Genomic DNA, 24694 nt, shown 5'->3' with positions numbered 1-24694 from the left:
GCGCACTATACACTATTTAATCGGTCTAAACGTCCAATTCGATTCCAATTAATTTATTACACTTCCAGTACTCCCCAAAATTCTACACACTTCAATAAAAATCTATTCTAAGTGCAATTACCAAAATATCCTTCATTATGGTGCAAATTGCTAACTAACGTGAGTAAAATTTTTCGGTACCTGTTTTCGATTTTCGGTATTCCCAAGCACCAAATACATCTAAATGGCATGAAAAACAACCAAATTCATCATCAATCCTCACCCATAAAATTCAGCCAAGGTAGGTTTTATAATGGGCATGTGGATTTCTTGCTTAATTTTCATACTAAATGTAACTAAACACCTAAAAACACTAAATTACTTTGAAATTCAACTAAATTCGTCACCAACTTTCTCTCTCTAAATTTGGCCAGCATATTGCCCCTCATGAAAACTTGAATTTAATTCATGGAAAATGGAAAATGGAAAAGAATGCATGGGCAAGATGAATTTCAAGCTTAATATTAAAAATCTTACCTTTAGTAACCAATTTCTTGAAAATTCAACAATTCTTCCTTAGCTTTTCCACCCAAGGGTTTTTCTTTTCTTTCTTTTCTTCTCTTTTCTGCAGGTGCTGGTCGGCCTTGAAATGCTGAGCGGAAGAGTGTGGGCTGGTTTTTAAATGGTAATATAAAAATATTAAATTTTTGACACATGTCACCTTTTTATTGGTCCACTTATTTTAACTTAATTTTTAAGCCTTTTCTCACCACCACAAATGCTCTAATATTTATCCATAGCATAAAATAATAATAGGTAGAATTCTGGAGCTTGAAAAATGTCATAGTGGTGTAAAATTACAATTTTGCCACTAGGGTGGTAAAATTATCATTTTACCCCTATGCTCTAAAAAATACCGGAATTACAATTTTTTTTCACTTCTTAACCTCAAATCATACTCCAATACTCAAATCATACTCTAATAAGTCAAATAGGGTCAAAAATTCTTTTCTAAAAATTTTCATTTTGTCCCCAGGTGGCAAATGACCATTTTGCCATTGGATAGTGAAAATTTCGGTTTGACTCCAAATTGATCCTCGAACTCTAAATCACCACATTAAACCATTCTGGTACTTTAATATCCTTAATTTCATCTCAAATTCTCTATTTGATCTAGTTCGAGGCTTAAATCAACTTTGTTGTACCTCTAGGTACAATACCTACTTTTGTAAATTTTTCGAGACTCTCCTAGCATGCAATCATGCTATCATCACATATATGTCATGACAAGTATTTTATAAAGTCGAGCTTTACAGATGGGCTGATTTTTGTGCCTTTTAAAAAGGAAAATAATAAATTAATAAAGGCATGACACGTGGCATCATGTCATTGGCCCGTTTTTAAAACTTAAAAAATTTTAATCCTTTTTATCTCCATCACACAATTAGTCAATGGTCAAAATGAGAATAAGGGAAGACCATGTGCTGGACAAATGTCCTGGTGGTGAAAAATTATTGTTTTGCCCATAGGGTGGCAAAATTACCATTTTGCCCCTATGCTCTGAAAAATACCAAGAATAAATTTTTTCACTTCTTAATCCTCAAATCATACTCCAATAAGTCAAATGGGGTAAAAAATCTTTTAAAAATTTTCATTTTGTCCTCAGGTGGCAAATGACCATTTTACCCCTAGATAGTGAAAATTTCAGTTTAACTCCAAATTGATCTTTGAACTTCAAATCACCATATTAAACCATTCTGGGACTTTAATATTCTTAATTTCATCTTAAATTCTCTATTTGATCTAGTTCAAGGCTTAAATCAACTTTGTTGTACCTTTAGGTACAATACCGACTTTTGTAAATTTTTTTCGGGACTCTCCTAGCATGCAAACATGCTATCCATCACATGTATGTCATGACAAGTATTTTATAGAGTCAGGCTTGACATCTTTTCCCCTACTTGGATCAACCATATGATCCTTCTTCATGTCTGATTTCGACATCCGACTAAATATTAATATTTTAATATTATTTTATTAATAAAATATTATTTTATTTTAAAAATTTTATCTTGTCTCTTTGGTTCCTAAAGTTCCTTATTATGCCTTAATTCGCATTTGACCAACTTTATTTAGCACCATATCAAAGTATGAGGCATTTCATAACCTAACAGTCTATATTTTTATATATGTTAAAAAAATACAATAATTTTTCATCGAAATATTTTGATGAATTTTTGTTGAGTTTTTTACGAAATTAATTTTGTATTAGAAAGGTTGGTGTCAAAACTAGAATTCCCAATCCCCCCTTATAGCTCTTGATAGTGTATAATATATATATATATATATACATATTATCATTAATTAGTAAATCTCATTCAATTTGATGGTCAACAATACGAACCAAATTTTCTTAACCTTTCAAAAAAATTTTCGGTTTAAAAGAAATCATACGTCATACTAATTTTAATTAATTTTAACTAATTCATTTTTTAATTAGAGTTAAAATCAGCAAATTATACAAAAAAAGATAAAAATAAATACAAAATCTAGCTAAATATTGATAAGAATTGGCTAAAATTGGATTTGATGCCTTGTCATCAAGTTAAATTGTTAGGTGCTATTTATTATTTTGACACATTAATACAAATAATAATAATAATAATAATCAAGATCTTGATTTTGGAATGTTATAATAGGACTAAGGTATAACAAAACAAAATCTCCATGTATTAACCTGAGGGCTAAATGTTTTGTTCCTTTTGTTTCTTTAATGCAAAGCGAATCGATGTTACATTTCATTAAAAAATTTACTCGAATTAACACGTGATCTTTATAACTTGCAAATAGTATTATTGATTAGTTCATGCTTTAATTGCATTTAATTTAATTGAGATACATATTATATATGGAATTTTTTTTTTTAAATATCGAATATTGAGATATGTAATCTTCATTTTTAATTATCATTCTAGTATACAGGTTATCCTTTGACATCATTTCATTTTTTTTTCTTTGGAACAAAAGGAATTATAAAGTTAGTACTGGCTCCTGCGACATAGCTAAATACCAAAATGAAAGCTTAATTGTTATCATTTCGAATAATATGATCAATAATAATCATCTGCTTTTCTATGATTAACAAATGGTACAGCCGACGGTTGCCCACTAGTCTTAAACAACCCTTTCTTCCGAGCAGAGCTCACGATCTTCTTCGGTGCACTAGGGAGAGGAGAGGATTGTTGCATGACCAGAACTGAGCCTGACGGTAAGAAATCCGCTGCTCCTAATGTTTTCCCGAGAAGTCCCAACTCAGGGCAATTGCTCCAGTCTGATAGCCCTACTGTCAATGGAGACTGCATGCCATGTCCTCTACCTACTGTGTACAAATCAAAATATGTACATACATTTTATCAACACTCAACTTTTTTTTGTTGGTCAAGATCGAAAATATTAATATTAAGAAATTTTTTTTGGTCATCTCAATTTTTCTGCAGAAATAGTATGGGCGTTGTTTGTACGGACATGAGTGTTATGGCCATTGGCATGTTCTATCTTGGCCTTGCCAAACTTGTATATATTTTTATCAATTAATGAAGTGAATCTGTATTGACTGAGCAATATATATATATATTGAAGATCATTCCACATAAGAACTTTTATTGAAAGTTTTGAGGTTGCAAAGTTAACTCTCTTTTGTACAATGACTACACAAGCATGTTGTTGAAGTCATAAGTTTTGGAATTTAAAGATGAATTTCTCTCCTTCTATAGATTTTGCCAGCATGCTCGTGTACGATAAACACTAGTATTTAATAAATCAACGTTGCTGATCTCTCTCCCATTTTTTGTTTCTTTAAATTCTTTTCTCAAGTTGTTATTCTTTTGACTTTCTTAGGGAGGACGATAAAAGCTTGTCTCAGCAGCCTTGGACAGTCCCTTCACACTATACTTGGAGTGAGCATCTCATGATTCCTGCAACTGCAACACATACTATGTAACACTATGCAGTTTAGTAGAATCGTATCTATTGCTTTATCGCACAAAACCCAAAAGCAGCCCACATTACAAAAATCTACCAATATTGATGCTACTAATATTAAAGCCAGTAATGCTAAATAACAAGATTGGACAATTATGAGATCTATGATGTATCAGAATGTTGTTTAATGCAAAACGAATCATATTTTGATTTTACTACCGAAATCAATAGTTTTTAATAAACACAATAAATGCATTGAATACTACTCTCTTCCTTTGAAACAAAATTATTGAAGCATTGCCAACTAAATTCTACACTTACAGCAGCACTTGACGAGTTAGTTTTGCATCATACTCTGAAATTCCCTTGATTGGAATAATGCTTTCAGCATAAACGACTAGCCGCATTGTGTACTTAGACATGTGGATTCCAAAATCCTGAAGCTCTCCAGTACAGGGATCAAACATGACTAATGTATTGTTTTCACTTAGCAAAAACAATTCTCCATTCTTCCATAGTGCCAACGGCCTCTCGACTCCAAGAATAGGACCAATTGTAAGTTGTTTAGTCCATGAATATCCATTCAAGACCCATATGTCATAGCATTTTTCCATGCCTTCCGTTGGATGAACAATTGTAGCAAGAGCTTCATTAAAGGGAGCAATACACCACAAACACCTAGAACTAGACATACCAAAATTCAACAAGGGTAATGTCGAGAAAACTTCTTCAGCCATGTCGAAAGAAAGGATCAAATAACTATCGTCATCACTAGTCACTTTCCAATAATAAATGCCGTTTATGTAAGTGTTAAACAAGAAAGGATCAATAAAGACGTTGGGATGAGGAAGTTCTCTCCAGGAATTTGTATTTAGGCTGTATAAATAAATCTGAGATGTAGATTTCGACCAAACACAATGAATAACCTTCACTAAAATCTTGTAATCATCAAACTTGCGATCAAACCCGAACCCAATGCAAAAAAAATAAGTGTAATCAGTGGAAGGAGTAGGGGATTCAGGAAGAAGCTTAACTTCTCTTGTGGAAGGATTCCAAAGGGTAATTGTATAACCATCATGCAAACAAAGCAAGCCATTACATGGACCAGACACTGTGAGTCGCCAACTATTACAGATAGAAACAGGCATATGGATTTTCTCTTTGACTTTTAGATTAAACCTGACGTCTTGTTCATCATGTTTCTTAATTTCCGTTTCAGTTGAAAGCAGAGACAAGTAAGGGACCTTGTCAAAACCCTTGAAGAAGAGATTGAGGTTGTTTCTATGGTTGGTGATAAAATAAGAGGTTTGAAAAGAAGAGTACCAAGATTTGCAAACGCACTTGAATCTCATCAGGGATTTAACAGGAAGCCTCAAAAGAATTTCCATCACCAAAATTTCTGATAATTCATTGTCGGTAATTGGCATCGACATGGAGCAATTCTTCCTTTTTTATCTAAGACAAAGGATTAAGACTTGATGACTTCAACTCAAAGGATACATCAACAACCAACAAAGATCATGCCGCCAAGTAAACTTTAAAACCCTCAGCTTTTCTATAAAGCCTTAAGATTGGTACAACTAGGTTTGGGCTAATATATTTATTAAATTTAATAAAAAAATAAAATAATGAAAGGAATTGCATTCACACTAAAATACTCAATTTAATAAGTGTTTGTGTCAAATTAAGTTAGTACTCTGCATGATCATTATGTTGATGAATAAATAAATAGAAAAATATTTTTTTTATTAATTTAAATAAATTTAATGAGAAAAGAAAGATGGATATGTTAGAGCTTTATAAATATTGTATACAACTAAGATTCAATCGAATGTGGTAAATGAGAGGTTTTAATTCATAAATTTAAAAATAAAATATATTTATGATAGATCATGAATAGGGTTTTAAGAAAATATTGTTTCGGATAAATTTAAAGATGAACCATGGTCCCTCGCAATGCTGTGTTGGATCTAGCGCTGGGTGCTTGGTGCGATGGGTTGCAGCTTGTAATTATTGTTCTACTGCTGCCAGGTTTTTGTTTCAGCACCAGTTTTTTTGTTATGATCATGGGAGGCGCCTCTTTTTACTAAGGCACTCCCCTGGTTTCAAAATGAATTCTTATCTTTCAAAATGAATGCATACATTCATATTTACATATTTACATACATACATATATATATATATATGTATATATACATATATACAGTTTCACAATTGGCTTGAATCTGCTGCCATCTAACTACAGATTCAGTGCGGTATTATAGAAATTAATAAATTTAGATTGATACATTATTTAATATTTTTTCAATTACTATATTGATGACTTTTGGATTTTTGAAACTGATGAAAAGTATTTTATAGAAAGAAAAAAATTAACTATGACTGACGAACAAGTATCATGCCATGTCGAGTACGCCTTCGCCAAATTAATGCAGATATAGCTATCTGTTGAAAGAGATAGAAATGATTAAGAAAGGTGCCCTTATCTACTCATGTTAGACTTGTTATTAGTACAAGGGTTAGGAATCTTATTTCTGCAGCTTTTAATTAGGCAATGGGCCATTCGAAATCTTTTGCCTTTGAAAAGGGGGGAGGTTTTGAATTGATTTAATCAATAGCACACTAATAATGTTAATTAGTGGAAGCACAATGATGGGGCAAAGAGCATACATACTTGGACTCCGATTAGAGATACCTTGGAATCTGCAAAGTTAATGACCATTCCTTAATTAATTACATGTTTATTGGTTGACAAATAATGATAAACTATTAATCCACCTACAAAGCACAGAAAAAGGAAAATGATTCAAAGAAAGCTAATGGTGAAAGCAGCAAAGCATCCATGTAGATACAACAAAGTCATGGTATAATTTAAGTAGCTTGATGTAGCCTCATTGACAATGGCTGTATATGCCTATGCTTTTCCAATCTGTCCAACAAATGAAATATACCATAAGAAATTTATTCTTATCTCTTTTAGTTTTGTTTTTGGTCATTAAGATTATTGACCAACTAAATTCTCAATAATATTCTCACTACAATATTATTGCAACGTTGCCAACTAAATTCTACACTTACAACTGCACTTGACGTGTTATTTTTGCCTCATGCTCTGAACTTCCCCAGATAACAACTAGCTGCATTGTGTACTTAGGTGTGTGGATTCCAAAATCTTGAAGCTCTCCAGTGCAGGGATCAAACATGACTAGTTTATGATTTTCACTTTCCAGAAGCAATTTTCCAATATTCCAAAATGCCAACGGCCTCCTGACTCCAAGAATAGGCCCAATCGTCAGTTGTTTAGGCCATGAATATTCATTCAAGACCCATATGTCATAGCATTTTTCCATGCCTCTTCTTGAATGAACAATTGTAGCAAGAGCGTCACTAAAAGAAGCAATACACCACGAACACTCAACATTAGACATAAGGGTAATGTTGAGAAAACTTCTTTAGCCATGTCGAAAGAAAGGATAACCACCATCATCACCCATCACTTCCCAATGATAAATTCCATTCATGTAAGTGTTAAACAATACAGGAGTAATAACGACGTTAGGATGAGGAATTTCTTTCTAGGAACTCATATTTAGACTGTATAAATGAATTTGATATATAGATTCCAACTGGGTATAGTGACTAACCTTCACAAAAATCTTGTCATCTAAATTGCAATCAAACCCAAATCTGATGCAAAAAGAATTAGTGCTATGTGCAGAAAGAGGACGTGAGATAGTGGATTCAAGAAGAAGCTTAACTTCTCTTGTGAAAGGATTTCAAAGGGTAATCCTATAACCATCGTGCAAACAAAGAGCAAGCCCTTACATTGACCAAACACTGTAAGTCTACGAATAGAGACAGGCATATGGATGACTTTCACATTAAACCTGACTTCTTGTTCATCATTTTCTTAATTTTCGTTTCAATTGAAAGAAAGGAAAAGCGAGTGAGTTCCGTTTCAATTGAAAGGAAGGAGAAGTAAGGGAGCTTGTCAAAACCCTTAAAGAGAATATTGAGATTGTTGTTTTTATAGTTGGTGATAAAATAGGAGGTCTTAAAAGAAGAGCACTAGGATTTACAAATGCACTTGAATCTCATTAAGGATTTAATAGGAAGCCTCAAAAGGATTTTTATCACCAGGATTTCTGACAATTCCTTGTCAGTAATTGGCATCCACATGGAGTAGTTCTTTGTTCTTTATCTGAAACAAAGGATTAAGACTTCAAGACTTCAACTAAAAGGAAGCATCAACAACCAACAAAGATCATACCGCCCGGAAAATTTTAAAATAGTACAACTAGGTTTGGGCTTTTGATTAAGTTAATATATTTATTGAATTTAATAGAAAAGAATTAAATAGTGAAAGGAATTGTATTGGCACTAAAATACTCAATTTAATAAGTGTTCATGTCAAACAATGTATGTATTCTGCATAATCATTATGTTGGTGAATAAATAAATAGAAAAATATTTTTTATTTATTTAAATAAAAATTCCATAAGAAGAGAAAAATAAATATATTAGAGCTTTATAATTATTGTACAGAACTAAGATTTAGTAGAATGGTAAATGAGAAGTTATCATCTCGTTAACTCATAAATTAAAAATAAAATATATTTATGATAAGTGAATGGGGTTTTAAGAAAACATTGTTTCGGATGAACATAGAGATGAATCTTGATTCTTCACAATGGGTTATAATCTCTTTTTTCTTTACTTTCAAAAATAAAAAATTTAAATATTATATCTTTTTAAATATAAATTAAAAATATATATTTATCGTTAAATTAAATATTTAAATCAAAGATGAATAGTATACTCTTATTAATCGAATTTAATTTTCTGGCACTTTAGGGAACAGCAATATGCTTTGGTGGTTTGAATGTGACAAATTATATATTAAGTTAACTAATATTTATTATCACTTTATTTAATTTAGCATTATACCACTAGGAAACTTCAAAACTGTTCCTTGACTTCCATCTCAATGAGGGAGCACCTAAATTAATATATATATATATATATATATATATATATATCGGAAATAGTATTAAAAAATAAGGTATAAATTAATATATATATACCAATCATAGACACAGGGCAACAAGAAACTCGTAAATTGCTAGTATATGTATGGCTCTCTTTGTTGAAATGTGCAAATTTCTTTCTGAATTACATTGCTCTTTGCAATGATCACCAAATGACGAAGCTGTGGCATAGTATTGTCAAAATTTAAAAGGTAATAAACATTTTTTTGAGAAGAAAACTTGTTTTATACCAGGAAAAATAAACGGCATGCACTGATGTCCACCGGTAGAAATCTCTTCTCTTGGTCTGCTATAAAACTGCCTTTTATGTTATAGCCATGGTTAGATTTGCTGCTCCAAGGTGTTTCCTCATTCATTTCTTCTTCCTCAAATTCATTATACTATTGGGTTAATTCTACTTTCATTAATACTGCTAATATTTATGAACTCTAACAACCCTGTTTCATCAGATAAATTAGATTATTTGGTTCGCAATAAATAATGTTTCTTGTGTTAAAGGAGAAAAAAAGAAACATACAGACTCAATTTCACCAACTTTAAAGCAAAAATTCCCTGAAAGTTCATCGGAATAATTTACAGTATTAATGCAATGATGTGAAGTTGGGGTTCTGCAATGTGAAGCTGAATTTGTGAGGTTATAAGTTTTGGTATTTAAAGTTGAATTTCTCTCCTTCTATGGATTTTGCCAGTAAACTATACATGTATATGACGTTATTAAATTTTAGTTCATAATACATGGCAGAGCACAATGATGCAATGGATTCAAAAATTCAAAAATTCTATTGCAAAAGGAATCATATTTTGATTTTACTACCGAAATCAGTAGCATTTAATGACTACAATAAACATATTGAATACTACTCACCTCCACGTTTCTTCTTCTCAATACAATATTATTGAAGAATTCCGAACTAAATTCTACACTTGCAACTGCACTTTGCGAATTATATTTGTCATATATTCTGAACTTCCCCTAATTGGAACAATGCTTTCAGCATAAACAATTAGCTGCGTTCTGTACTTAGGCATGTGGATCCCAAAATCTTGAAGCTCTCTAGTGCAGGGATCAAACATTACTAGTTTATGGTTTTCACTTTCCAGAAACAATTCTCCATTCTTCCAAAATCCCAACGGCCTCCCAACTCCAAGAATAGGCCCAATTGTAAGTTGTTTAGTTCATAAATATCCATTCAAGACCCATATGTCATAGCATTTTTCCATGCCTCTTCTTGGATAAACAATTATAGCAAGAGCTTCATTGAAGGAAGCTATATACCAAAAGCACTCAGCCCTAGACATACCAAAATTTGGCAGTCATGATGTTGAGAAAACTTCTTCAGCCATGTCAAAAGAAAGGATCAGATCACCACTATCACCAAACGCTGGCCAATGGCAAATTCCATTTATGTAATGGCAAATTCCGTTTATGTAAGTGATAAACAAATGATGAAGACCATAAAAAAGGACCTTCGGATGAGGAATTTCTTTCCAAGAATCTGTACTTAGGCTGTATAAATGAATTTGATTTATATATTTGAACGAGATAATTCTCTCTTCATCGTGGACACGATTAATAACATTCACTAAAACCTTGTAGTCATCTGACTTAGGATCAAACTCAAACCCCATGCAATGAAAATAAGTACTCTCTACGGAAGGAGGAAGTGAGATAGTTGATTTAGGAAGAAGCTTAACTTCTCTCGTGGAAGGATTCCAAAGGGTAATCCTATAACCATCCTGCAAACAAAGCAAGCCATTACATACTCCAGACACTGTGAGTCGTGACCTACTACTATTACAGATGGAGACAGGCATATGGATATTTTCTTTGACTTTCAGATTAAACTCAACATCAGGTCCACCATGTCTCTTAATTTTTGTTTCAGCTGAAAGCAGGGAGAAGCGAGAGATCTTAAAATCCTTGAAGAGGAGATTGAGGTTGTCGTTTTTATGGTTGGTGATAAAATAGGGGGTTTGAAAAGAAAAGCACCAGGATTTGCAAACGCACTTAAATCTTATCAGAGATTTAACAGGAAGCCTCAAAAGGATTTCCATCACTAGGATTTCTGGCAATTCCTTGTCGATAATTGGCATTGACATGGAGCAATTCTTCCTTCTTTATCTAAAACAAAGGATTAAGACTTCAAAGGCAAGATCTCTAAGTGTGCAGCAACTCAAAGAATACGTCAACCAGCAAAGATATGCCGCAAGGCAAACTTTATTCACGGAATTGTATTTACATTTAAACACTCAATTTAATAAGTGTTTGTGTCAAACAAAGATACTATTACTTTACATAATCATTAGGTTCATAAATAAATAAATAGAAAAGTATTTTTTATTAATTTAAATAAATTTCATGAATATGTTAGAGCATTATAAATACTGTATACAACTAAAATTGAATAGAATGTGGTAAAGGAGAGGTTTTAATTCTTAAATTTAAAAATAAAATATATTTATGATCCATGAATGAGATTTTTAGAAAACATTGTTTCAGATGAACTTAGAGACAAATCTTGATTCTTCACAATGGGTTATAATTTTTTTTCTCTTTAGTTTCAAAATAAAAATTTTAATATTATATCTTTTAAATATAAAAAATATATATTTATCATTAAATTAAATATTCAAATCAAATGTGAATAATATGCCCTTATTAATCAAATTTAATTTGCTGGCACATTTGTGAATAGCAATCTGCTTTTGTGGCTTGAATGTGCGAAATTATGTATTAAGTTAACTATTTTTTATTATCACTTTATTTAATTTAGCTTTACACCACTAGGAAACTTCAAATTCCAACTCATTTAGTTCAAAATGTTACTTCCTCGAGGAAGCAATTAAATTAAAATTATTTATATATATTGGAAATAATATTAGAAAATAAGGTCCAAATTTATTATTTTAATATGTCAGTAGTTCAAATTTATTATTAATCTTTTAATTGGCTCAACTAATTAAAATTGAGGGGAAGATTATTGCTTCAGGACACGTGGGATTGGAGTTTTTCCTTCAATTTTTTTTAAATTACAAAACAACTCCCAACTGAATATTTTATTAACTATTTCTCAACAATACTATCATACTTGTTTCAAAATTAAAATTATAATAATAAAAATAAGTCAATTAAAAAATTAATGGTAAATTTGAACCAACCACACAACAAATAAGAATACATTTGATGAACTGTCAACATAGAATATTTATACGCTTCAACAGAACAACACTAAATTAATTTGTATAGATAAAAATTTAAAAATTTTGCAAAATAAATATTTTTAAAATTGTGAATATTTATTTTGAAATATTTTCAACAATCGGACCAAACTTGCTTCCGAATTAAAAGTATGATAGTAAAATTAAGCCAATTAAAAGAAAGGCATTGTATTTACACTTAAATATTCAATTTAATAATTAACAAATAATAATTGTTTGTGTTAAAGAAAGGTATTGTGTTAAAGCTTTCCCAAAAATTGTTTATAATTCTTGGTTTAGCAGAGATTTTCTTTTATAGTTTAATTGGACACCATATACCAAACTCTCAATCTCTCTGTTGGGGAATAACTTAGCAGGTCCAATTCCTTGACCAACTGCAGGATGCTACAAGTTCTAGATATTGGAAACAACATAAATGACATATTCCCAGTTGGTTGGGAGCTCTTCCGGAGCTTCAGGTACTTGTTCTCCATTCCAATAAATCCCATGCTCTTCTGCCAGGTTCAGGGAGGAACATTTCTTTTCCAAATTAAGTTGCGAATTCTTTATCTCTCTGACAACGATTTTAGTGGTCCTTTGCCAACGAGGTATTTTGAAAGTGTGATGGCCATGAAGAGTATTGGTGAGGGTGAAAGAGAATTGAAGTATTTGGGACAAAAATACTATCAGGATTCTGTGAGGGTAACACTAAAAGGGATAGAGGTTGAACTGGTGAGGATCCTAACTATTTTCACTACCATTGACTTGTCGATAAACAGCTTTCATGGAGAGATTCTAGAAGTAATCGGAGAGCATCGTCCATTGAAAGTGCTAAACTTTTCCCTCAACAGCCTTACAGGACGAATACCAACATCTCTGGGTAATTGACAGTACTTGAATCATTAGACCTATCCTCCAACAATCTAACTGGAGAGATTCCTGGGAAGTTAACCAGTTTGACATTTCTAGCAAGGCTAAACTTACCACAAAACCAGCTTGTTGGATCCATTCCTCGAGGTAATCAGTTCGATACCTTTGAAAATGATTCATATATAGGAAGCTTGGGTTTGTGTGGTTGGCCATTGTCAAAGAAATGTAGCAGTGATGTGGCCCCAGAAACACCATCTTCAGAGTCTGAAGGGAATGGTGACTTATTCTTAGATGGACTTGGTTGGAAGGCTGTGGTGATAGGGTATGGAAGTGGAGTGGTGGTTGGCAATGCTGTTGGATATATAGTGTTCTTAACCGGAAAACCTCGTTCTCTTGTTCGGATAATTAAACGAAATCATCAAAGAAAGATGAGAAAGACCAATCAGAGACACAGGGAAACAAGAAACTCATAAATTGCTAGTATATACCAGGAAAAATAAATGCCATGCACTGATGTTAGTCAGTAGAAATCTCTTCTCTTGGTCTGCTATCAAACTACCTTTTATGCTATAGCCATGATTAGATTTGCTGCTCCAAGGTCTTTCCTCATTCATTTCTTCTTCCTCAAATTCATTATACTATAGGGTTAATTCTACTCTCATTAATACTGCTAATATTTATGAACTCTAACAACCCTGTTTCATCAGATAAATTAGATTATATGGTTCGCAACAAATAATGTTTCTTGTGTTAAAAGAGAAAAAATAAAAACATAGAGACACAATTTCACCAACATTAAAGCCAAAATTCTCTAGAAGTTCATCGGAATAGTTTACAGTATTAATGTGAGACACCTAACTATAACTCAAGAGTATTAACCTTGAAGGCAATGATTTTAGTGGGCCATTACCACAATACTACAGTCACATTCCCCTATTGCCTGGGCAATCTTCTAGTGCTACATCATATTTACAGCATTAATGTGAGACACCTAACAATATCAGGAAAAAGCTAAAGAGTCTTGGTAAATGCTACATCATATTTACAGCATTAATTAATGTGAGACACCTAACTATATCAGGGAATAGCTAAAGAGACTTGGTAAGTGCTAAACAATTCAGGAGCATAAATATAAACATTTGGATGAGGAATTTCTCTACAGAAATCAGTATTTAGGCTGTATAAATGAATTTGAAATATAATTTTCGACTCGACATAGTGAAAAACATACACTAAAATCTTGTAGTCATCTAACTTGCGATCAAACCCGAACCCAATGCAATAAAAAGAAGTGTGAGATGTGGAAGGAGGACTTGAAATGGTGGATTTAGGAAGAAACTTAACTTCTCTCATGGAAGGATTCCAAAGGGTAATCCTATAACTATCATGCAAACAAAGCAAGCCATTACATAGACCCATCCCAGTTTGTCGTACAGGTATATGGACATTCTCTTTGACTTTTAGATTAAATTCGTCAGGTCCACCATGTTTCTTAATTTTTGTTTCAGTTGAAAACAAAGAGTAGCGAGGGACTTTGTCAACATACCAGATGAGGAGATTGAGGTTGTTGTTTTTATGATAGGTGATAAAATAGGAGGTCCAAAAAGAAGAGCACCATGTTTTGCAAACACTTAAATCTCATCAGGGATTTAACGGGAAGCATCAAAAGAATTTCCATCACCAGGGTTTCCGGTAATTAGTTATTGGTAATTGGCATCAACATGGAGCAGCTCTTCGTACTTTATCTGAAACAAAGGACTAAGACTTCAAGACTTCAACATGAGCAGAGATCATGCGGCTGGAAAACTTTAAAACCCTCAACTCTAGGTTTGGGCTTTCCATTAAGCTAATATATTTAATGAATTTAATAGAAATAAAGGAAAATAGTAAAAAGAGTTGTATTTACACTTAAATCCTTAACTTAATAAGTGTGTGTGTCAAACAAAGTTACTACTCTTCATAATCATTATGTTGGTGAATAAATAAAGATTTTTATTAATTTAAATAAAAATTGTGTAAAAAAAGAAAATTGAATATATCAGAGCTTTATAATTATCATCTCGTTAATGCATAAATTTAAATATAAAATAGATTTATGATCAGTGAATGGGGTTTTATTTTTTAAGGACAAACTTAGACACTAATCTTGGTTATTGACAATGGGTTATAATTTTTTTCTCTTTAGTTTGAAAAATAAAAACTTTAAATATTCATCTTTTGAAATATAAAAAATATATATTTATCATTAAATTAAATATTTAAATCAAAATATATATGAACTATTTTTAACTATCACTTTATTTAATTTAGCATTATACCAGTAGGATACTTCAAAACTGTGCCTTGACTTCCATCTCAACAAGGAAGCCAGAAGTTTCAATTTATCATTAATCTTTTAAGTGGCTCAATTACACTACCTTATTTTTTATTTGGAAAAATGATGTGGTATAATGAAAAGGTAAAAGTTGACGGGGAAATTGAAAATGTTTGATTTTTCGTAATGATTTTGAAGGGAATATTATCACTTGAGGACACATGGAATTAGAGTTTTTTCTTCTATCAGTTATCCTCAGCTGTTCCAACTGAATATTTTATTAACCATTTCTCAACAACTCGTTTCAAAATTAAAAGTACCATAATAAAATTAAGTCAATTGAATCATTAATGGTAAATTTGATCCAACCACAACAACTGAACGAAATCATCACGGAATTGCTAGTCTATGTATAGCTCTCTTTGTTGAAATGTACAAATTTCTTTCTGAATTACATTGCTCTTTGTGGCATAGTATTGTCAAAATTTAAATGATAATAAACATGTTTTTGAAAAGATATACCAGGAAAAATAAATGGCATGCACTGATGTTAATCAGCCGAAATCTCTTCTCTTGTCTGCTATAAAACTTCCTTTTATGCTATGGCCATGATTAAAGCAAAAATTCCGTGCAAGTTCATCGGAATAATTTACAGAATTAATGTGAGACACCTAGCTATAACCTTAATGTTAACCTTAATGTTAATGATTTTGATGGGCCATTGCCACAATAAAATAGTTGTGGCAGTGCAGTGCTAAATCTTAAAAGCAACAAGATAAATGACACATTTGCCTATTGCCTGGCCAAATTCCAGTGCTACATCATATTTACACCAAAAATTCACCTAAGATTACTTGAACTTTAAACTTGGAGTGAGCATCTCAAGATTACTGCAACTGCAATTGTTTGTAGTTTACAATTGTATCTATTGCTTTATCACACAAAACTCAAAACAGCTGACATTATGAAAATCTACTAATAAAAAATTTATTTATATCTGTTAAATAAAAATTGGCTAAAAACTAAATCCAATATAACTAAGACAAGATAAAGGTTTAATTTCTAAATCTAATATAACTAAGACAAGATAAAGGTTAAATTTCTAATCAAAATCAACAAAGATATCAGTATGTTTTCTAGTGCAAAAGGAATCATATTTTGATTTTACTACCGAAATCAGTAGTATTTAATAAATACAATAAACACATTCAATACTACTCACCTCCATGTTTCTTCTTCTCAATACAATAGTATTGAAGCAGTGCAAACTAATTACTTCACTGGAAACTTCACTCCACGAGTTATATTTGCCTTATATTCTGAACTTCCCTTGATTGGAACAATGCTTTCAGCATAAACAACTAGCTGCGTACCGCACTTTGGCATGTGGATTCCAAAATCCTGAAGCTTTCCGGTGCAAGGATCAAACATAACTAGGTCATGGTTTTCACTTTCCAAAAACAATTCTCCATTCTTCCAAAATCCCAACGGCCTCCCAACTCCAAGAATAGGCCCAATTGTAAGTTGTTTAGTCCATAAATATCCATTCAAGACCCATATATCATAGCATTTTTCCATGCCGCTTTTTGGATGAACAATTGTAGCAAGAGCTTCATTGAAGGAAGCTATATACCAAAAGCACTCAGCCCTAGACATGCCAAAATTTGGCAGTCGTGATGTTGAGAAAACTTCTTCAGCCACGTCAAAAAAAAGAATTAGATCACCACTATCATCAAACGCTGGCCAATGGCAAATTCCATTTATGTAATGGCAAAATCCATTTATGTAAATGTTAAACAAATGCTTAAGACGATCAAAAGAGACCTTAGGATGAGGAATTTCTCTCCAGGATTCTGTACCTAGGCTGTATAAATGAATTTGACTTATATATTTCAACGGGATAATTCTCTCTTCATCGTGGACATGATTAATAACATTCACTAAAACCTTGTAGTCATCTGACTTACGATCAAACCCGAGCCCCATGCAATAAAAATAAGTACAATCTACGAAAGGAGGAAGAGAGATAGTTGATTCAGGAAGAAGCTTAACTTCTCTCGTGGAAGGATTCCAAAGGGTAATCCTATAACCATCATGCAAACAAAGCAAGCCATTACATACACCAGACACTGTGAGTCGTGACCTATTGCCGCTGCAGATAGAGACAGGCATACGGATATTTTCTTTGATTTGGAAATTAAACTCGACATTAGGTCCACCATGTTTCTTACTTTCTGTTTCAGTTGAAAGTAGGGAGAAGTGAGGGACCTTAAAACCCCCGAAAAAACCCTTGAAGAGGAGATTGAGGTTGTCGTTTTTATGGTTGGTGATAAAATATGAGGTTTGGAAAGAAGAGCACCAAGATTTGCAGACACACTTGAATCTCATTAGAGATTTAACGGGAAGCCTCAAAAGGATTTCCATCACTAAGGTTTCTGGCAATTCCTTGTCGGTAATTGGCATCGACATGGAACAATTTTTCGTTCTTTATCCGAAACAAAGGATTAAGACTTCAAAGGCAAGATCTCTGCGTTTGCAACAACTCAAAGAATACGTCAACAACCAACAAAGATGATGCGGCAAGGCAAACTTTATTGATGGAATAGTAAAGAGAATTGTATTTACATTTAAATGCTCAATTTAATAAGTGCTTGTGTCAAACAAAGTTACTATTACTTTGCATAATCATTAGGTTGATAAATAAATAAATAGAAAAATAAATGTTTTATTAATTTAAATAAATTTCATGGATATGTTAGAGCTTTATAAATATTGTATACAACTAAAATTGAATAGAATGTGGTAAATGAGATATTTTAATTCATAAATTTAAAAATAAAATATATTTATGATCGGTGAATGGGATTTTAAGAAAACATTATTTCAAGTGAACTTAGAGACGAATCTCAATTCTTCACAATGGGTTATAATTTTTTTCTCTTTAGTTTCAAAAATAAAAAATTTTAAAATTATATCTTTTTAAATATAAAAATATATATTTATCATTAAATTAAATATTCAAATCAAATGTAATAATATACTCTTATTAGTCAAATTTAATTTGCTGGCATTTTTGGGAATAGCAATCTGCTCTGATGGTTTGAAGGTGCAAAATTATATACTAAGTTAACTATTTTTTGTTATCACTTTATTTAAATTAGATTTAAACCACTAGGAAACTTCAAATTCCATCTCATTTTCTTTAAAATGTTACTTCTTCGAGGAAGAAACTAATTAAAATTATATATATATTTATAGATAATGGAAATAGTATTAGAAAATAAGGTCTATATCTGTAGTTCAAATTTATTATTAATCTTTTAATTGGAAAAAATGGCGTGGTTTATTGAAAAGGCAAAAGCTGACACAAAATTTGAAAATGATTGATTTTTTTAATGGTTTTGAAGGGAATATTATTGCTAGAGGATTCGTGGAATTGGAGTTTTTTCTTCTATCGAGTTATCTTCAATTATTTTTTGAAATTATAAAACAACTTTCAACTAAATATTTTATTAACTATTTCTCAACAATTCGATCAAACTTGTTTCAAAATTAAAATTATAGTAACAAAATTAGGTCAATGGAAAAATTATTGATAAATTTGAACCAACAATAGAATAAATAAGTGTACATTTGATGTAATATCAGCATAGACTATTTATATGCTTTAACAGAACACTCAATTAATCTGCATAGATAAAAATTTAAAAATCTTTTAAAATAAATATTTTTAAAATTGTGAATATTTATTTTGAAATATTTTCGACAATTAGGCCAAATTCACTTCCGAATTAAAGGTATGATAGTAAAATTAAGCCAATTAAAAGAAAGGTATTGTATTTATACTTAAATATTCCATTTAATATTAAAAATAATAATAAGTGTTTGTGTTAAAGAAAATTACAATAAAAAACAATACATAATGTTTGTGAAATACCCCATACTTTGATATGGTGATAAATAAAGTTGATCGAATGCAAATTGAGGTCAATTAAAATGTTTAAAAGTGATAAAAGACGAAAGGAGTAGTTTAGGATAAAATATTTCGAAAGTGAGAAAATAACAATAAAATAATAATAATTTTATCGAAGGAGAATTTGCGAGATAAAAGGCGATTCGGAAGTCAAGTGAGGCATAATAAGGTATTTTGGGTATCAAGGAGACAAGATAAAATTTTTAGAATAAAATAATATTTTATTAATGAAATAATATTAAAATATTAATATTTAGCCAGATGTCGAAATCAGTCATCAAGAAGGATCATATGGTTGATCCAAGTGGGGGAGAAGATGACAAGCCCGACTCTATAAAAATATTTGTCATGACATACATGTGATAGATAGCATGTTTGTATGCTAGGAGAGTCTCGAAGAATTTATAAAAGTCGGTATTGTACCTAGAGGTACAACAAAGTTGATTTAAGCCTCGAACTAGATCAAATAAAGAATTTACGATGAAATTAAGAATTTTAAAGTCTCAGAATGGTTTAATATGGTAATTCGGAGTTCGAAGATCAATTTGGAGACAAACCGAAATTTTCGCTATCTATGGGCAAAATGGTCGTTTACCACTTGGGACAAAATGGGAATTTTAGAAAAGATTCTTTTAGCCCCATTTGACTTATTAGAGTATAATTTGACTTATTGGAGTAAGATTTGAGGTTTAGAAGTGAAAAATTTTAATTTCGGTATAATTTAAAATATAGGGGTAAAATGGTAATTTTATCACCCTAGGGGCAAAACAATAATTTTCCACCACCAGGACATTTTTTCAGCACATGGTCATCTCTTATCCTCATTTTGACTATTGACTAATTGTGTGGTGGAGATAAAAAGGATTAAAATTTTAAAGTTTTAAAAACGGGCCAATGACATGATGCCACGTGTCATGCCTTTATTAATTTATTATTTTCCTTTTTAAAAGGCACAAAAATCAGCTCATCTTCCACCCCATGGCCGGCCAAACCGGCAAGAAGAGAGAGAAAACAAAAACAAAACCCTAGAGAGAGAAAATCAAAGAAAAAGTATGAATTTTCAAGGAAATTAAGTGAAAAAGGTATGATTTTTCAACCTTAGCTTAAGATTTATCATTTTCATGCATTTCCCATCATTTTCCATGGTTGAATCATATGATTTGAGAATGAATTCAATTCTGAAAAAATAGGTTAGGAGAGAGAAACTTGTTAGATTAATTTGATTCTAAGTTATGTTAGTGTTTTAAGTTAGTTTAGCATATTTAGGAACAAAACAACAAGAGAAGAATTTATTTTCCTCCATTACCATTATTGGCTGAATTTTCTAGGGGAATATTGGCTGCTGATCTTGATTTTTATTTGAGGAATTATGATGAATAATGATGAATTATGAGTCTAGAAAAATAATGCGAATTTTCGGAGCAAAAATAAAAATTTTTACCCATTAGGGGTATTTTCATAATTTGCTATCGAGACTGATAATTTGCACCACACTGAGGAACATTAAGTCAATTTGGGTGCAATTGAGGTATAGAAACTGAAAAAAATTAATTTGAGATTAAATTGGACGCGTTAGTAATTTAATCGGGTAATAGGCCGAATTAGGTCAGCACCGCATTTAAGCTGCAGTCGGATAAGTTGCATGTCATATCATGCATATATACCAAGCCTTCACATTTTATATATATATAAAGCTTTCGAGCAGAAAAGGAAAACAGTGTTATATGGTTGTGAAGACAACGAAATTATACAGTTGCGAGTGTGCATAGAGGAGGTTTGCTGACATTTTGATGGAAGCTAAAAGCCAAAGCTTGGTGCCCGAGTCATATGCTATCAACGGAGGAGATGGACCTTACAGCGATGCCCAGAACTCCTTGTATCAGGTACCACCTGTAACTTCATTAATACTACAATGAAACCCCATGCAAATGGGTAGATGCTTTAATAACGTACAAGGTAATCCTTAAGGAGCATTTAGCCTAATAAATTTAAGCATGGATGCCCTGTCATTTTGCAGAGAGGAATTATGGAGGCTGCCAAAGGTATGATCAATGAGGAAATCGCCATGAAACTTGACATTCAAAAACTTTCATTAGCAGCTTCAGAGCCAATAAGGATTGCAGACTTAGGTTGCTCTTGTGGAGCCAATACAATTCTGGCAATCCAAAATATCATAGAGGCTCTAAAGCGCAAGTTCCGAACCCATCCAACTCCTGAATTTCATGTCTTTTTCAATGACCAAGTTAGCAATGACTTCAATTCACTGTTTGCATCACTTCCTGTACTTGGGAGGCAATACTATGCAGCTAGTGTTCCAGGTTCTTTCCATGGCCGCCTATTTCCCACGGCTTCCCTGCATTTTGTTTACTCATCATGTGCACTCCATTGGCTCTCTAAGGTGCCAAAAGGGGTGGTAGACAAAACTGATCCTGCCTGGAATCAGGGTAGGATTCATTACATTGGTGCACCAAAGGAAGTGTTTGAAGCTTATTCGGATCAGTTTGCGAAGGACATAGACTCATTTTTACAGGCAAAAGGGAAAGAACTTGCACCTGGCGCGTTAATGGCTCTTCTTATACCCGCTATTCCTGATGTGATCTCCCACCCTCAGATTACAACAGGATCAGAACCTGAACTTTTGGGTTCTTGCCTTGTGGACATGGCAAAAATGGTAACACCTTTCTTTTTTTTTAATAATTACAGTTACTCTGTCCATTTCAAATTGAGTATTCCCAATCCAAATGACATAAAATTTTATAAATAAAGTATTAAAATAGTAAGATAAATATTTAATTGGGAACCAAAGCAATACCGTTTATCAGTTTCTTCGCTTAGCTCAAGTCTAACAAGAATAACTTGTGGAATGAATTTAGCTTGCTCATGTAGGGAAACGGTTGTGATGCAGGGAATAGTAAGTGAGGCGAAGGTTGATACTTTCAACTTGCCTATTTACTTCACATACCCAAAAGAATTGCGGTAAATTATAGAGGGAAACGGATGTTTCAGCATTAAGAGGATGGAGATACTGAACATCCCAAAGCAGCACATAGTCATGCCTGAACCAAGACAGCGAACGCTGTACCTGAGAGCTCTCTTGGAAGCACTCATTGAGAAACACTTCGGAAATGAAATCATTGATCAACTCTTCGAGATATACTTAAGGAAACTGTCGGAGTCACCCATTATCTTGAACCCGGAATACCAGGAAACAACTGCACTCTTCGTCCTCCTCAAGCTAAATTAATAAGGAATGCTTATCTCATTTCTCAATAAAGATTGAAGAAAGTTTTTCCTTTTTCAATAAGAGAAGAAAGTTACTATTCAATTATTAGCAGTTTCATTGTTATTAATAACATGAACCACCGAGCCCTTTTACCATGCAGTCCTAATTGGTTGATATGGAAAGAAAATGACTGTGATTAGAGCTACTAGAGGTGGCAAAATGGATGAGTTTTGGTTGCTTCGGTTGGTTCAAACTTGGGGTTAAGTTCAATTTAGATACGAGTCACTTTTGAATTCGAATTATTTTGAATTTGAATTGCCTTGTATCCGAACTTTGTTTTTATTCAATTATCTTTGATTTTGTATTGATTTTAATTTTTTTTAATTGAGAAAAATGATTCGAACTTTACGTTTTAAATAGGGAATTACATACCAATCAATAAATTAAATGCTCTAGTGCTATATAAATTATAATTTGATGCTTTCGATTGTCATCTTTATACAATCATATTTTTATCACATTCAACAGGAACAAAGAATTTATTGCAATAGAAACAAAAAAGAAGAGAGAGACAGAGAGAGAACATGTTTATAGCATGGAAGGAAGATTTGAAAAAAAGAAGAGTAACTTAGTAATTTTGATGCTGGGACGATGACATGTGTGTGAGTGTTATTTCAGCTACTTAATTATTGCGAAATGAATATAAATCAGCTACTTATTGATGGGGCTAATTAATTTTTTATCGTGTGGATAAGGTCATAATCAAAGCTTAACCATACTCTTTTCCATTGAAAGTAAAAGGCGAAAATAATTGTGCATTTTTAAGCTTGAATTATTTGTGCAAGATAAACTGAATTCCATTTTTTTTAATTAATGGAACAATTTACGTTCGGCACTTTTTTATTATTGCATTAAATTTATAGTCACTTTATTACTATGGAGACGTTTACAAACTTGCCTTTGTTAACACTACTACCAAAACTTTGAATAAAGCATGAATTATATATATATATGTGTATGTATGTATGTATTATCTATATGTCACCCAAAACATTTGAAAAGAAGTAGGTAAGGTACTTTAATCCTATATCAGATGATTAAGAGTGATCCTGATTACTTTAACAAGTTGGTTTTTTGAAGAAATGGTTATGATTTCGTAACACATGCATATGCATGTATATATGTATGTATGTAATTGATATTATCCACCTAAGCTGTCTTACTAATTTTGTTTACATTTCTTTCGAGTGGTAGTACTTCTTACTATTGGTTTTATGAAGGGTAAATAAGAATTACTGATAATTGGAAGGGAAAATGCCATGATGCATGAAGAAAAGGCTTTGAACCAGCATCAAAATAGAATAGGAAAGTTCACAAATAGTAATGACAGTAATGGTAAATGTGGATGCTTTAGTTGTCCATGGATCTTTTTTTTTTTTTGTTGGAGTCCATCTTCGACCACTAAAATAAAGAACAAATCCTTTATTCTTCTTTTTTGTTCCAATATATATGATTCTTCATCACGAAGTATACATAGTTAATAAACATACATGCGTATAGATTAATCAATTATTATTGATTAAATTCTTGAAAAAGTAAAGAATTTTTTATCTTATCATATAATTAAACAAGGGATGATAGAAGAACAGATGTGCAAAGAAATTACAACTTATTAAATAATTCTTTGATATAATAAATAAAAGGCATCACATTCACATGCATGCAATGATGTGGTACATATATATATTATTTTTTATTATGATAAACAAATAAAGTCAACTAAAAATACCTTTATCAACATTAACTTGCATGTTAATCATCATTCAACAACTAATTAATGATTATTATGGACTAGGTTTGATAGATATGATTTAAAGATTCTTCATATCTTCTGCACTAGCTGAGTTTCCTTCATTTTAAAAATGAAGAGAGAGAACTATTTATTACAGTTTAAGAACAAAAGCAAAGTAGAGGCATGCACATGCAACTACTTTTCTTTTTTTTTCTTTATATATATATATATATATATATATATATAATTGCACACACATATTTTTCAAAGTTAAAAAAAAGAAGAAGAAATACTAAGCAGCAAATTTATCACCAAG

At 31.8% G+C, this 24694-nt stretch overlaps 4 protein-coding genes and 1 pseudogene across 5 annotated transcripts; 2 read left to right on the top strand and 3 right to left on the bottom strand.

The window, feature by feature from the left end:
* Window positions 1–4277: 4277 nt before the first annotated feature.
* On the bottom strand, window positions 4278–5393 carry LOC108663666 (F-box/kelch-repeat protein At3g23880-like). The gene has a single exon (XM_018128912.2). The coding sequence runs from the start codon at window positions 5391–5393 to the stop codon at window positions 4278–4280; it is 1116 nt and encodes a 371-aa protein (XP_017984401.2).
* A 1641-nt stretch (window positions 5394–7034) lies between these two features.
* LOC148760568 (F-box/kelch-repeat protein At3g06240-like) lies at window positions 7035–11108 on the bottom strand. Its single transcript, XM_088810538.1, has 4 exons — window positions 10599–11108; window positions 9874–9981; window positions 9526–9560; window positions 7035–7347 (listed from the first exon to the last, which is right to left on the bottom strand). Exons 1-4 carry the CDS (start codon window positions 11106–11108, stop codon window positions 7035–7037), a joined length of 966 nt encoding a protein of 321 aa, XP_088666664.1.
* Window positions 11109–12608: 1500 nt separating this feature from the next.
* LOC18587346 (receptor-like protein 34) lies at window positions 12609–13549 on the top strand. The gene is made up of 2 exons (XM_088810537.1): window positions 12609–13086; window positions 13176–13549. The coding sequence occupies exons 1-2, from the start codon at window positions 12609–12611 to the stop codon at window positions 13547–13549; spliced, it is 852 nt and encodes a 283-aa protein (XP_088666663.1).
* A 3113-nt stretch (window positions 13550–16662) lies between these two features.
* Window positions 16663–17859, bottom strand: LOC18587341 (F-box/kelch-repeat protein At3g06240-like). Its single transcript, XM_018128909.2, has one exon. The coding sequence runs from the start codon at window positions 17857–17859 to the stop codon at window positions 16663–16665; it is 1197 nt and encodes a 398-aa protein (XP_017984398.2).
* A 3294-nt stretch (window positions 17860–21153) lies between these two features.
* LOC148760567 (loganic acid O-methyltransferase pseudogene) lies at window positions 21154–22343 on the top strand (annotated as a pseudogene). The gene is made up of 3 exons (XR_016028797.1): window positions 21154–21246; window positions 21381–22034; window positions 22269–22343. The product of XR_016028797.1 is annotated as a loganic acid O-methyltransferase pseudogene (transcript).
* Window positions 22344–24694: the final 2351 nt, after the last annotated feature.

This window comes from Theobroma cacao, chromosome 10, assembly GCF_053813885.1.
Source record: "Theobroma cacao isolate CCN51 chromosome 10, ASM5381388v1, whole genome shotgun sequence".
NCBI lineage: Eukaryota > Viridiplantae > Streptophyta > Magnoliopsida > Malvales > Malvaceae > Theobroma > Theobroma cacao.
Note: the sequence above shows the minus strand (reverse complement) of the source record. Positions and strands in the feature narration are given on the sequence as shown.